Source organism: Pygocentrus nattereri, chromosome 22 (genome assembly GCF_015220715.1).
Source record: "Pygocentrus nattereri isolate fPygNat1 chromosome 22, fPygNat1.pri, whole genome shotgun sequence".
In the NCBI taxonomy this organism is placed as follows: domain Eukaryota; kingdom Metazoa; phylum Chordata; class Actinopteri; order Characiformes; family Serrasalmidae; genus Pygocentrus; species Pygocentrus nattereri.
The window spans coordinates 6393938-6407192 of NC_051232.1; the positions used below are offsets into that span (position 1 = coordinate 6393938).

Here is a 13255-nt window from a genome sequence, read left to right on the forward strand (position 1 = left end):
AAAGAACTGGTGGTGGATTTCTGAAGGCGCATCCAGGGAACGGACATTGAGAGAGTGGATTCCTATAAGTACCTGGGTGTGCACCTTAACTATAAACTGGACTAGTCAGACAACACAGCTGCAGTTTAAAGGAGAGGACAGAGCAGACTCTACCTGCTCAGGAGACTGAGGTCATTTGAGGTGCAGGGGCCACTCCTCAGGACCTTTTTTGACACAGTGGTGGCATCAGCCATCTTCTATGGAGTGGTCTGCTGGGGCGGCAGCATCTCCACTGCAGACAGGAAGAAACTGGACAAACTGATCAGGAGGGCTGGCTCAGTCCTGGGAACTCCTCTAGACCCAGTGCAGGCGGTGGGAGAAAGGAGGATGCTGAACAAGCTAGCATCCATGCTGGAGAACGACTCCCACCCCATGCGTGAGACTCTGGCAGCTCTGGGCAGTTCCTTCAGTGACCGGCTCCTTCACCCCAAGTGTGTGAAGGAGCGCTATCACAGGTCTGCTGCTGTGAGACTGTCCAAACAGCACTGCTCCCAGTAGACCACACACACACACACACACAATATATATATACACACACACACACACACACACACACACACACACACACACATACAGAATGCAAACATTTTTTCATTGTGCAATATGTTCCTAAGTGCAATACAGATTTATATGCAGCTCTTATTTTATTATTATCCTTATTTTCCTGTAAATAGTCTAGAGATTTAGTTTTAATTTTTTATTATTTATAATGTTGATAAGGTTTATACTGTTTCCCATTTCTATTACTGAGTGCCTTACTCCTGTTACTCTGCTGCTGCTCTAATACTGTGAATTTCCCTGCTGTGGGACTAATAAAGGATTATCTTATCTTATCTTATGTGAATTCACGAGTACAAAGGGGTGTATGAGAAGAATCAGTTCATTGGAGAAGACCATTATGCTTGGAACAGAGAAAGAGGACCCGCAACAAGATGGATGGATACAATCAGAGGAATCATGGACCATCATTTAAGACGCCAAAAAACCTAAACAGTAGACGTTCTGGAGAAACACTGTCCATATATTCAGCATCGGCTGGTAGTAGTGGGCAGTACATGGGTCGAAATTCTTCCTCGAGTAATTTTGTCAAAAGTGTTATTCCACAAATAAGCGCAGATAATGGGATGTTCAAGTAGGGCAAACCACTTTAGTGTTACCCCCTTTAGCTTAGCGTCCAAGTCAGGGATGTTTCAATCACGTTTCAAACAAAACTGAGAGCACAGCTGAGCCTCGTTCACCTACCGCTGTCTGGTCTGTTTCATCTGAAGGAGCCCACTTTGTGGACACAACTCAGTGGATATAAAGGAACGGCTGGTTGGTGTGATGGGCTCCAGAGCTCTACCTCTCGTACCGCCTAAAAGGAGCCACCTGACGCGATCAGCTGCATCAGACACCACCACAGTGGAGCAGTTGGTACTGACAGCATGAATGACCGTGATATTTTCCAACTTCCAGCAGCGTCCAAGGGTCGGAGGTGTGAGTTTGAGACAAATCACATAAGACGAGACATTCGACAAAACTGCAGACGGCTTCTTATTTGAATTTCCCATTCCACCTTAAATGGTGCAGAAGGGATAGTTGTACAGTACCCTGTACAGTTGCCAGAATGCAACTGTTGCACCATTTGAGGTGGAACAGAAAGCTGCTTCAGCCTGGTAGAGATTTAGATGTAAAATAACACTCAGTACCCATTTCTGCTGGGCCTGCAGGGCTAGTGTCGGAATTTGGTCATAGGTTTATCTACATAGGGCAGTCGTGGGCTGGAGGTCAGGGAACCAGCCCTGTGACCGGAAGGTCGCTGGTTTGATCCCCAGCACTGACAGTACGTGACTGAGGTGCCCTTGAGCAAGACACCTAACCCCCAACTGCTCCTTGGGCGCTGCAGATAGGGCTGCCCACCACTCCGGGCAAGTGCAGAGGTGAAATTTCCCCATTGTGGGACGAATAAGGGTCACTTATTCTTATCAGTTTTCTTTTTAGTGTTGTGCTGTTATAAATATATTTCAGACCTCCTTAATTTGTTATACATGGTTGTTAATAAAAACTGAAGGAACATCCTAGAATAATAAGCTGCCGTTAGAAAGCTTTATTGAAGCGTCTAGAATGATTTTATGTTAAATATATATATTTTATATTTCTGACACCACATCAAGAATTTTAATTATATTATGATAGAATTTTTTGACCATATATCCACCCACCACTAATGGTGTGGTATGTGTATGTGCATATGTATATAAAATTTAAATAATTCAGCATGATTTTTTTTCCTAATGATTGGATAGTTGCCCTTAAATAAGACAATTATAATAATAAATTATTTTTAATTAAAATTTGTGATTTAAAAACAACTTATGTTAAAATTATATAAACGTGGCATTTGGTGGACGGTCTAATCCAGAGCAACTTATACTATGATCATTTTCACAGAGGTAGGTGAAGGTAGGATTAGGAGTCTAGCCCAAGGACTCATATTGGTAAAGTGCTCATCCAGGTGCCACGGGGGTCAAACCCCAGCCGGCAGCGTGGAGGCCAGAGGCGTGACCCGCTATGACCCATGTGTCAAACACAAGTCTCAATCATAATCGACCATAAAATTACTTTAATCTTCTATTAATATTAGCCTGTTTCACTATGAGCTGCACTACAGTTCCCAGCATGCACTGCATCACAATGTGTGCTCCCACCCGTCCCCAACAATGATCTATTTTATATAAAGGTTTTATCTGTTTTTAGTCAAAACTGTTTTTGAACTGGTCAAGTATTCAATGCCTCTGTTGTAGTTTTTGAATGAACAATGGTCAGTTGGGGTCATGGCAACATAAAGTAAAATAATAATAATAATAATAATAATAATAATAATAATAATAATAAACACAGCTGGCCCATGGCTTGGTTGAGTTCGACACTATACAAAGATAAAAGCCAAAGCGAAGTAATGAAAGTGAATCCGGAGTCCTTCACAAGGTCAGCCGTGTGTGTGGGTCAGTCTGAAAGACACGCGTGACCAAACAGGTTTCAGTTCCTACCCATGTTTCCCTGCGTGCGTCCGAGTTCTCCACAAAGATGGTGTGTGTAGACGAGAGATACAGCGTCCCAACAACAGACTTCCTGGGCGTCAGTCGGTCAATCAAACGCACGTTTTCCACCTGAAAGAAAGACCGAGTTACGTCTTCAGAGCGGTGCAGAGTTTAACGCTGCAGAGTCAGCTCAGCTCGGCCTGGTCCATCAACACTGAGCACAGCGGCGCTTCATAGAGCTCACACAGCTAAAGAACTAGCCCAGAGCTAACGTTAGCCCAGAGCTAATGAACTAGCCCAGAGTTAATGAACTAGCCCAGAGCTAATGAATTAGCCCAGAGCTAACGTTAGCCCAGAGCTAATGAACTAGCCCAGAGCTAATGAACTAGCCCAGAGCTAACGTTAGCCCAGAGCTAATGAACTAGCCCAGAGCTAACAAACTAGCCCAGAGCTAATGAATTAGCCCAGAACTAGCACAGTGAGCGCAGGCTAACATGCTAACCACAATACAATGATACAATACGAATTAATATGCAAAAAAAAGTTTAAATTAATAATCATACAGCGTGAAAAAGCAGCTTATAAAGGCAAATTATTTCGCTGTTTTCCTCAATAAAGATGTGATATGAGACAAAAATGCTACTAAAAACATTTAAATGTGTTAACAGATCTTAGCTTATTAGCTTTTAAATAATTAAAAACTCCATAAAGTTTTTTTTATAATTTTATATTATAAAAAAAAGGATAGTAAAAATACAAATGTTAGTTTCCTGTATTCTATATATTCTGTATATTCCTATATTCTATATATGGCACTTCACCCCAACCCTAACCTGAACCTGGACCTGAACCTCAACCTGAACCCAAACACTAACCTGAACCTCAACCGGAACCCCAACCTTCACCTGAACCTCAACCCTAACCTGAACCTCAACCTGAACCCCAACCTTAACCTGAACCTCAACCCTAACCTGAACCTCAACCTGAACCCCAACCTTAACCTGAACCTCAACCTTAACCTGAACCCCAACCCTAACCTGAACCTCAACCGGAACCCCAACCTTAACCTGAACCCCAACCCTAACCTGAACCTCAACCGGAACCCCAACCTTAACCTGAACCTCAACCTTAACCTGAACCTCAACCCTAACTTGAACCTCAACCTGAACCCCAACCTTAACCTGAACCTCAACCCTAACCTGAACCTCAACCTGAACCCCAACCTTAACCTGAACCTCAACCTTAACCTGAACCCCAACACTAACCTGAACCTCAACCGGAACCCCAACCTTAACCTGAACCTCAACCCTAACCTGAACCTCAACTGGAACCCCAACCTTAACCTGAACCCCAACCCTAACCTGAACCTCAACCGGAACCCCAACCTTAACCTGAACCCCAACCCTAACCTGAACCTCAACCGGAACCCCAACCTTAACCTGAACCCCAACCCTAACCTTTACCTGAACCCTAACCTGAACCTCAACCGGAACCCCAACCTTAACTTGAACCCCAACCCTAACCTGAACCTCAACCTGAACCCCAACCTTAACCTGAACCTCAACCCTAACCTGAAACTCAACCTGAACCCCAACCTTAACCTGAACCTCAACCCTAACCTGAACCTCAACCTGAACCCCAACCTTAACCTGAACCCCAACCCTAACCTGAACCTCAACCGGAACCCCAACCTTAACCTGAACCCCAACCCTAACCTGAACCTGGACCTGAACCTCAACCTGAACCCAAACACTAACCTGAACCTCAACCGGAACCCCAACCTTCACCTGAACCTCAACCCTAACCTGAACCTCAACCTGAACCCCAACCTTAACCTGAACCTCAACCCTAACCTGAACCTCAACCTGAACCCCAACCTTAACCTGAACCTCAACCTTAACCTGAACCCCAACCCTAACCTGAACCTCAACCGGAACCCCAACCTTAACCTGAACCCCAACCCTAACCTGAACCTCAACCGGAACCCCAACCTTAACCTGAACCTCAACCTTAACCTGAACCTCAACCCTAACTTGAACCTCAACCTGAACCCCAACCTTAACCTGAACCTCAACCCTAACCTGAACCTCAACCTGAACCCCAACCTTAACCTGAACCTCAACCTTAACCTGAACCCCAACACTAACCTGAACCTCAACCGGAACCCCAACCTTAACCTGAACCTCAACCCTAACCTGAACCTCAACTGGAACCCCAACCTTAACCTGAACCCCAACCCTAACCTGAACCTCAACCGGAACCCCAACCTTAACCTGAACCCCAACCCTAACCTGAACCTCAACCGGAACCCCAACCTTAACCTGAACCCCAACCCTAACCTTTACCTGAACCCTAACCTGAACCTCAACCGGAACCCCAACCTTAACCTGAACCCCAACCCTAACCTGAACCTCAACCTGAACCCCAACCTTAACCTGAACCTCAACCCTAACCTGAACCTCAACCTGAACCCCAACCTTAACCTGAACCTCAACCTTAACCTGAACCCCAACCCTAACCTGAACCTCAACCGGAACCCCAACCTTAACCTGAACCCCAACCCTAACCTGAACCTCAACCTTAACCTGAACCTCAACCCTAACTTGAACCTCAACCTGAACCCCAACCTTAACCTGAACCTCAACCCTAACCTGAACCTCAACCTGAACCCCAACCTTAACCTGAACCTCAACGTTAACATGAACCCCAACACTAACCTGAACCTCAACCGGAACCCCAACCTTAACCTGAACCTCAACCCTAACCTGAACCTCAACTGGAACCCCAACCTTAACCTGAACCCCAACCCTAACCTGAACCTCAACCGGAACCCCAACCTTAACCTGAACCCCAACCCTAACCTGAACCTCAACCTGAACCCCAACCTTAACCTGAACCTCAACCCTAACCTGAACCTCAACCTGAACCCCAACCTTAACCTGAACCTCAACCTTAACCTGAACCCCAACCCTAACCTGAACCTCAACCGGAACCCCAACCTTAACCTGAACCCCAACCCTAACCTGAACCTCAACCTTAACCTGAACCTCAACCCTAACTTGAACCTCAACCTGAACCCCAACCTTAACCTGAACCTCAACCCTAACCTGAACCTCAACCTGAACCCCAACCCGAACCTCAAACTGAACCCCAACTCTAACCTGAACCTCAGTATCCCAAAAGCAATTTCTACCTCTTTTTCCAGAAAAAAAATATCAAATGTGGTGAAAATGCCACAAACTCATGTGATGACCAGCAAAATGTCCTCACTTGAGCAAAAATGTCATGCTGTCCTATCAATGTGAGGACAAGTAGCCCTTAGAAGGACAGCAAGTGAGCATGCACACACACACACACACACACACACACACGTTTTTCAGTTTTTGACAGTCTGAAAATACATAATGTCCTTCACATCGCGTGTAAATTTAAAGAAAAATGGACCAAAGGAAATAAATCAAAATGAAATTGGGAAAAATTCTGGTTCCATTGACTTACACTGAAAGTAAAGTAGGTTTTTTCCTTCTCCTGTAAAGTTCCCGTTTTAGGGAGACGAGGTTTTGAGGTTGTGTATGTACATATATATAAAATCACAGAACAGTGTCTGTATGTGTGTGTGTGTGTGTGTGTATACATATATATATATATATATATATATATATAAACAAAGACAGCGGTACATAGAGTTAGTCAAGCTAAATTATTGAGTAAATCAGCAAAAATGCATCATCATTTTTTATAAAATGTAACAATTGTGCATCTTTTTTACATAAATCCACATTTTGCTGCAGACACACTTCACCCTTCCTAAAGCAGCCCGTATGTCACCAGTGCAGCCCCCCACTACCCACCGCCCCCTCCCCCTCCTCTATCAGCTGGGCCAGAAGGCTTTCAGCCAAACACAACCGTGACAAACACACACACACTCACACTGATACACACACACACACACACACACACACACACACATACACACTCATATACAAACACACTCATATATACACACACACATACACACTCATATACACACACACTCACTCATACACACACACAGATACACACATACACACTCACTCATATACACACACACACAGATACACACTGAACCCATCAACGGCTCTCCCTGTGACCGTGACGGAGGGGCGCGCGCCCCATCCGCTGTCCTTTAACGCTATTGTTGTCCAGCCGGTCTCCGCGTCTCACGAGGCCCAGAGCTCGCGCGACGGGTGATGATGAGATGCGAGCATCATTTCTTTGAGAAATAGCATGGCGGACAGACGGCTCGAGCCCGGACAGGCCGTGTGTGTGTGTGTGTGTGTGTGTATCTGTGTGTGTGTGTGTGTGTGTGTGTGTGTGTGTATCTGTGTCTGTGTGTATCTGTGTGTGTGTGTGTATCTGTGTCTGTGTGTGTGTGTATCTGTGTCTGTGTCTGTGTGTGTGTGTATCTGTGTGTGTGTGTGTGTTTGTGTTACCTTCGGGGTCCTGATGTGCTCCATCCTCCTGTCTGTCCGTCCGTCCGTTTGTTCGCCGTTCGGTGGGCGGGCGGACCCTGAGCGCCCTCCTGTTCACCCACCTACCCCGCCGACCACCTCTACACGCGCGCTCTTCGATACCCGGTTGGCTCGCGCTCAGCTCGCGCCATGGCTCTTCGTTTGTGTACCTCGAGCCGCTGTGAGCTGCGGAGCGTGATGGGCTTTTTTGTTTCCCACCCGTATTCAGACCAGCCCCGCCCTCCACCCCTACTATTGGCTAGTAGAAGCCCCGCCCTCCTGCCCTGCCGTTGACTTGTAACGAGGACCCGCGCAGTCCCGCCGGTGAGTGTGAAGTTCTAGCCAATCCGAACGAGGGAGGGCGGGGCTTGCCGGAATGCGGGTGGGAAACGAAACGGCAGCGCAATCGGGTTCGTATACGTTGCTGCGTCTCGTTGTGCGCATGCGCGGGAGCTCATCGGCCTGTTAAAGTGGATTAGACTGATGTGATGCAGTCGGACGACTGACTGGTTTCAGCGTTACCATATGACGCTCTGTGAGCTGTTAATGAGGCTTTTAACATCTTATTACATCATCATATTCATAACTTAACTTTGTTTTGAGGTTGATCCACATTTACGGTATAGTGGAGTGTAAGGAGAATAAAAAACTGATGAGGGATGAAGAAATACATTTGTCAGACAATAATAAACAATAAAATAAGGAGAAAAAAGGGAAGAAATTAAAGTGTAATACAAAATCTAAAACATATTTAGGTCATTTAAATGGCCTGTCCTGCTTGTTTCTTATATTTTAGCATATTTTCATCAATTTTCTTTAACTGCTGAAGGTTTCCCGCCAAAGTCCTCATAGGAAAGTCCGTCCCCTTGGTGGCCTTCTATGCAACCGCAACCGCAGTTACTTCCAGTCAGTGTCTGTGTTTTCTCCAATCTGATTGAATGCATTCCGGTTACAGATTAAGACTGAGGTGTTTATGCTCACTACAGTAATCAGATCCAAAATTACACGCATATGTAGAGAGCCACTTAGTGTAGACGTTACCATGACAGCCAGCATCGCGTGAGGTCCAGTCAGAGTGAGATGAGCAGCAGTGAGCAGCGCTTGTGTTTATAATTACTTTAAAATGACGTCAGACTCAGGAAAACGTCCTTCACATGTCCTTATTGAAGAAGGCCGAGAGGAAGACGTCGTGCTCTGAGACACAAAAGCTGGACATCCGTCCCACCGCCGTCTTTTAAAGACCAGAGCATGAACTTTGTGTCCTCTGCAGACCAGTTTCTGCTCCTCTGCGTTGAACGGTATAAACGTTCCGATAGGGAATGTAATCAGATTCAGGCATTTACATGGATATTATTCTTCTATTTAACTGATTATTTAAAGGATTACCCACCTCATTCAGTCGGATACAACTGTATTCCCGAATGGCCTCCATCTGACTATCCAGTTGAGGTGTTTACATGGACCAATTGAGCTATTAGTCGGATTATTAATGGATTATTAGGCTGCATGTAAATGTGGCTATTGTAGACTAGACTCCTCTCTCTCCATTCAGAGAGAATGTACTTGAAACTGAAGGTCAAATTTCTGTGTCTAACACAGATTCAAAATCTTAAATGGTTAACATCCCTGATAGCAAGAGGATAGTGGACCACTGTCGGCCCGCTAATGTCACAGCTGGCGGCCCACTGGATTTTTTGCTCAGTGTTTTCCAGGTGGCCCACCGGCGGTTAAGAAGAGTATTAGACAAACTTCTAGTCATTATTTTTTTGTAATGTTTATCTAAGTTTATTTTCTAAAATAAAAGTCTCAGTCTATTTAAAATCAGTTTGAGGGTATTAAAAACTAGTTACAGCTTGTGTGCAGGACTGTAATCTGGGTGGTCCGAGGACCAGCAGTGGCAAGCAGTCAGCGGGGTGCCAACCTCATCAAGCCAGCAGGCCGATATATACTCACTATTGGAGAGTACTCTAAGGAATTTGCCAATGTTGCTAGCTAAGTAAGATAATATCATAGCCTTTATCATAGCTTTACATACCGAGATGCCACATTGCCTGTTGTTCTCTATCACAGCGCGTCCGCCATGTTGGAGAGGTCAAGACCCACTTGTGAACAAATTCACTTGTCCTGAGAGGCGATGAGTCTCAGGATTAAATCTGCCACGACTTCCTTACTACTCAACCGGTTTTCACCAAATCTGTTTTGTTATAGTCCTCAGACTCAGATTAATCTAGTCATGAACTTCTCTCAGTAGCTTTTATTACTTTAGTAACTGATCGTGCTAATTCGCCGTCTGGATCAGCAGGAAAGTATTCAGTCGGTACCCGACGTTAGAAAAACACACACACGTCAGCAAATCCATCAACGTGTGACTCGCTTCTAATCTTAATACACATAAAAATAAAACAAACCCCTCCAGACACAGTAAGAAGGATGAAGCTTATACTGGCTTCCTATTCGCCAGCAGCTCGTTTGAGTTTTCCTGTTCCAACTTAAACAGAAAGTGGCAGCTGCACCATTTAAGGTGGAATGGGAAAATTCTAACAATAAGCTGGTAAATAAGACCCTAGCATCAGTTTGTGTAAGAAGGTGCTAACGTTAATCTATTATGAATATCTACACAGATTAATTAATGCTATAACTTACTGCTACAACACCATCACTGTAAATATATAACTTATACATTAAGTTAAGATATCCTGAATAGACTAAATTAAATTAAATAAGATTAATATTAAATCAGACAAAAAACAATCGGATCAAAAAATTCTCTGTGCATCACCAACCACACGGCCATATCTGCATAACCATCACACATACATGAGTGTGGATCACTAGGTTAGTTCATCATTTATGTTTATGGGATCAGATCCCTCTGTTATTTACTATGACTTTATGAACAGGAGCAGATCCTGGGTCAACGCTCAGAGGGGCTTTGTGAAAACCATAAACACACCTGTTTCTAAATGAGCAATGCACTACAGAGTAGCTAGCAGGCGGTGACCTGCAGGGGGCGCCATGGTCATGTGGTTCTCAGTCCTGTTCCTGCTGCACCACCGAGTCTCTCTTCTCACTAAACTCCTAAGGCCGTCTTTCAGAAACATCCTTACTCTGAAATCGTATCTGTTCAGTCACCGTGACGACTTCAGCTTGGACTGAATTTAGGAAAGAAGCTTCTACAGGACAACAGTTCTAAACTTCATAATCTCATCAATTCCAGAAAAGAAAACAGTGTTATTGAAATATCCTAACCAGATCAAATCTCTTACATACTGTCCTACCTTTAGGATAAACCCCAGAAGAGTCCTGACTTCTGTTTAAGCGTCTGTTTAAGGCAGCATAGTTGACTACTAGCATAATGATGCTACATTTATTACATATTGCAAAAAATCCCAGACACTGCAGACTTGATCTCCACCGCCCCTCTTATTATTGGGTAGCATTGTCACCTCACAGAAAGTAGGGCCTGGGTTCGTTTCCCTGACCAGGGTCCTTTCCGTGTGGAGTTTGTATGTTCTCCCCGTGTCTGTGTGGATTTCCTCTGGGTTCTCTGGTTTCCCTCCACAGTCCAAAGACATGCAGTCAGGCCATATGGACACACTAAATTGCCCCTAGGTGAGAGTGAATGTGTCTGTCTGTCTGTCTGCTCTGCAATGGACTGGTGACCTGTCCAGGGTGTATCCTGCCTTCCGACTGATGACAGCTGGGATAGGTCCAGCACCCCCCGCGACCCAGAGGGAGAAGCGGCTTAGGAGATGTGTGTGGGGTGGTGAATAACGAGGAGACAGAGCTGAGCGAGTGGCTGTTAATTAGCAGGAATAACATTAGCACTCTTGCCTAAAGCATTTGGGAAATGGAAACTGAAACTGGGGAGCACTGAAGCTCTGATAAACAGCAGGGGGCGCTCACACAGTATTTGTAACTTTGTAACCAGTTTATTGCACAGTTTTGTTTTGACCTTTTTTACATTGTTAGCAGTGGCTGTCTAGCTAACTGACATGCATTTTTAACATTATTTTGATTGTGTTTGCATTTCAGGTGTGCGTGAATCGCCAGTTGCTAGGTGAGAGACATAATAGGATTTCCTAACTTGAGATAAGAGGCTGTAAGATAAGATAAAATTCCTGAATTAAGATCAGATTTCCTTCTGCGAATTTGTGAAAGATCTAATCTTGACCTGTCAGATCTTAACTTAAGACAAAAATATAGGAGTTTCTGTGATACTGAAAATAAACTACCTGAATCCATGGAAACTCTACGACCTGCAGGGCAGCAGTTTTGCTGAACCACCATTTAAGAACCTCTGATATACACGCATGAAAAGGGCTTAAACTGGAAAATCTGGTTTGAATGAAAAAGAGGATCTGTGAGTTTTTAAAGTAAAAGCGCAATTAGCTTATTGCATCTTGCAACTGTCGTCTGCATATATATATATATATATATATATATATATATTCCCACCACTTGTGAACAAGACCCCAAGATACTGAATCTCCTCCACCTGGGGCAGGTCCTTTCCCCTTACCTGGAGCGGGCATGCTATCATATTTTGGCAAAAGTGACATGCAAAATCACACTTAAGGTTGGAAAAGAAAGATTTTATTCCTTTACCGCATTAAGGTTGATACCAATTTATGAAATTTCATGAGTCTTAGGTCTCCAGTCTGAGTTGAATCATGAGTCAAATGCTGGCTCAACAGTAAATAATCAATAGTCAAACAATAATCTGTGTTGGCTTTGTTCTTGACATGATTTGAATTACCATGGCTGTGGCAAACAAACTGAATCTTTCTGCAATCTTCATGTTTCAAGGGTACCTGATCCTAGTCCTAGATCTAGATCTGGATCGTTGAAAGATTTTCTAAGACCTTATAAAACCCACCTGATTCAATTAACAGATCCCTTCAGAGGCATCTGAAAATTAGACACAGGGGTGATGGATCTGAACTCTCCTGGATGGTGGATCTCAACCAGGATTGGTCTAGAGCAATTGGTCTACACCTGTTTCACTATATGAATGCATGTAATGCTTCCTTTTCATTTAAAATAGCTAAACTTTCTAAGCTAACTGTCCCAAGCCTGTGGCTCTGTACATGGGGTTGGTTTCTGATCTTGTCCCATTTTTCACTGCTTGCAAGTTTACAGGTCTGTATTTGGTAGTTGCGAAATTATTAGCCAGTGGAATAAAGCCAAAAGCCAAGCATTTAATCCCCTTGTTGGGAAGTTAGCACTCATCTTTCAAACCTGGGAGGGGGCAGTCATAGGCTGGAGGTTAGGGGACCAGCCCTGTGACTGGAAGGTCATCCCCTGAGCCGACAGTACATAAAGTGACCTTGAGCAAGATACCTAACCCCCAACCGTTCCCGGTTAGGGCTGCCCACCGCTGCAGGCAAGTGTGCTCGCTGCCCTGTAGTGTGTATGTGTTCACTAGTGTGTATGCGATGTCTCACTACACGGATGGGCTCAATTGCAGAGGTGAAATTTCTCCATTGTGGGACTAATAAGGAACACTTAATCTTAATCTTTCAACTACCTTTACACTAAAATTAGTCCAATATGTGCTTTTAACGATAGATTGGAAAACCGGGAATAATCTAACCATTGCTTCATCTGTTGTAAACATGTCTACTTGCATTCTAAAGTGGCGCCACAGTAGTGGAGTGTGATTTTAAAACCCTCTTCTGATGATGTATCTTGAAGGTGGGCGAA

At 44.4% G+C, this 13255-nt stretch overlaps 1 protein-coding gene across 2 annotated transcripts in view; it reads right to left on the minus strand.

Moving 5' to 3' along the window:
• mtmr7b (myotubularin related protein 7b) overlaps positions 1-7756 on the minus strand; it is a 30451-nt gene extending 22695 nt beyond the window's left edge. For both annotated transcript variants that reach the window (XM_037532636.1, XM_037532637.1), the window contains exons 1-2: positions 7532-7756; positions 3069-3188 (exon numbers count right to left, since the gene is read on the minus strand). In XM_037532636.1, the coding sequence (XP_037388533.1) occupies positions 3069-3188; positions 7532-7555 (144 nt within the window). In that variant the 5' untranslated portion in view covers positions 7556-7756. The remainder of the gene's footprint in view (positions 1-3068; positions 3189-7531) is intronic.
• Between the last annotated feature and the right edge of the window lie 5499 nt (positions 7757-13255).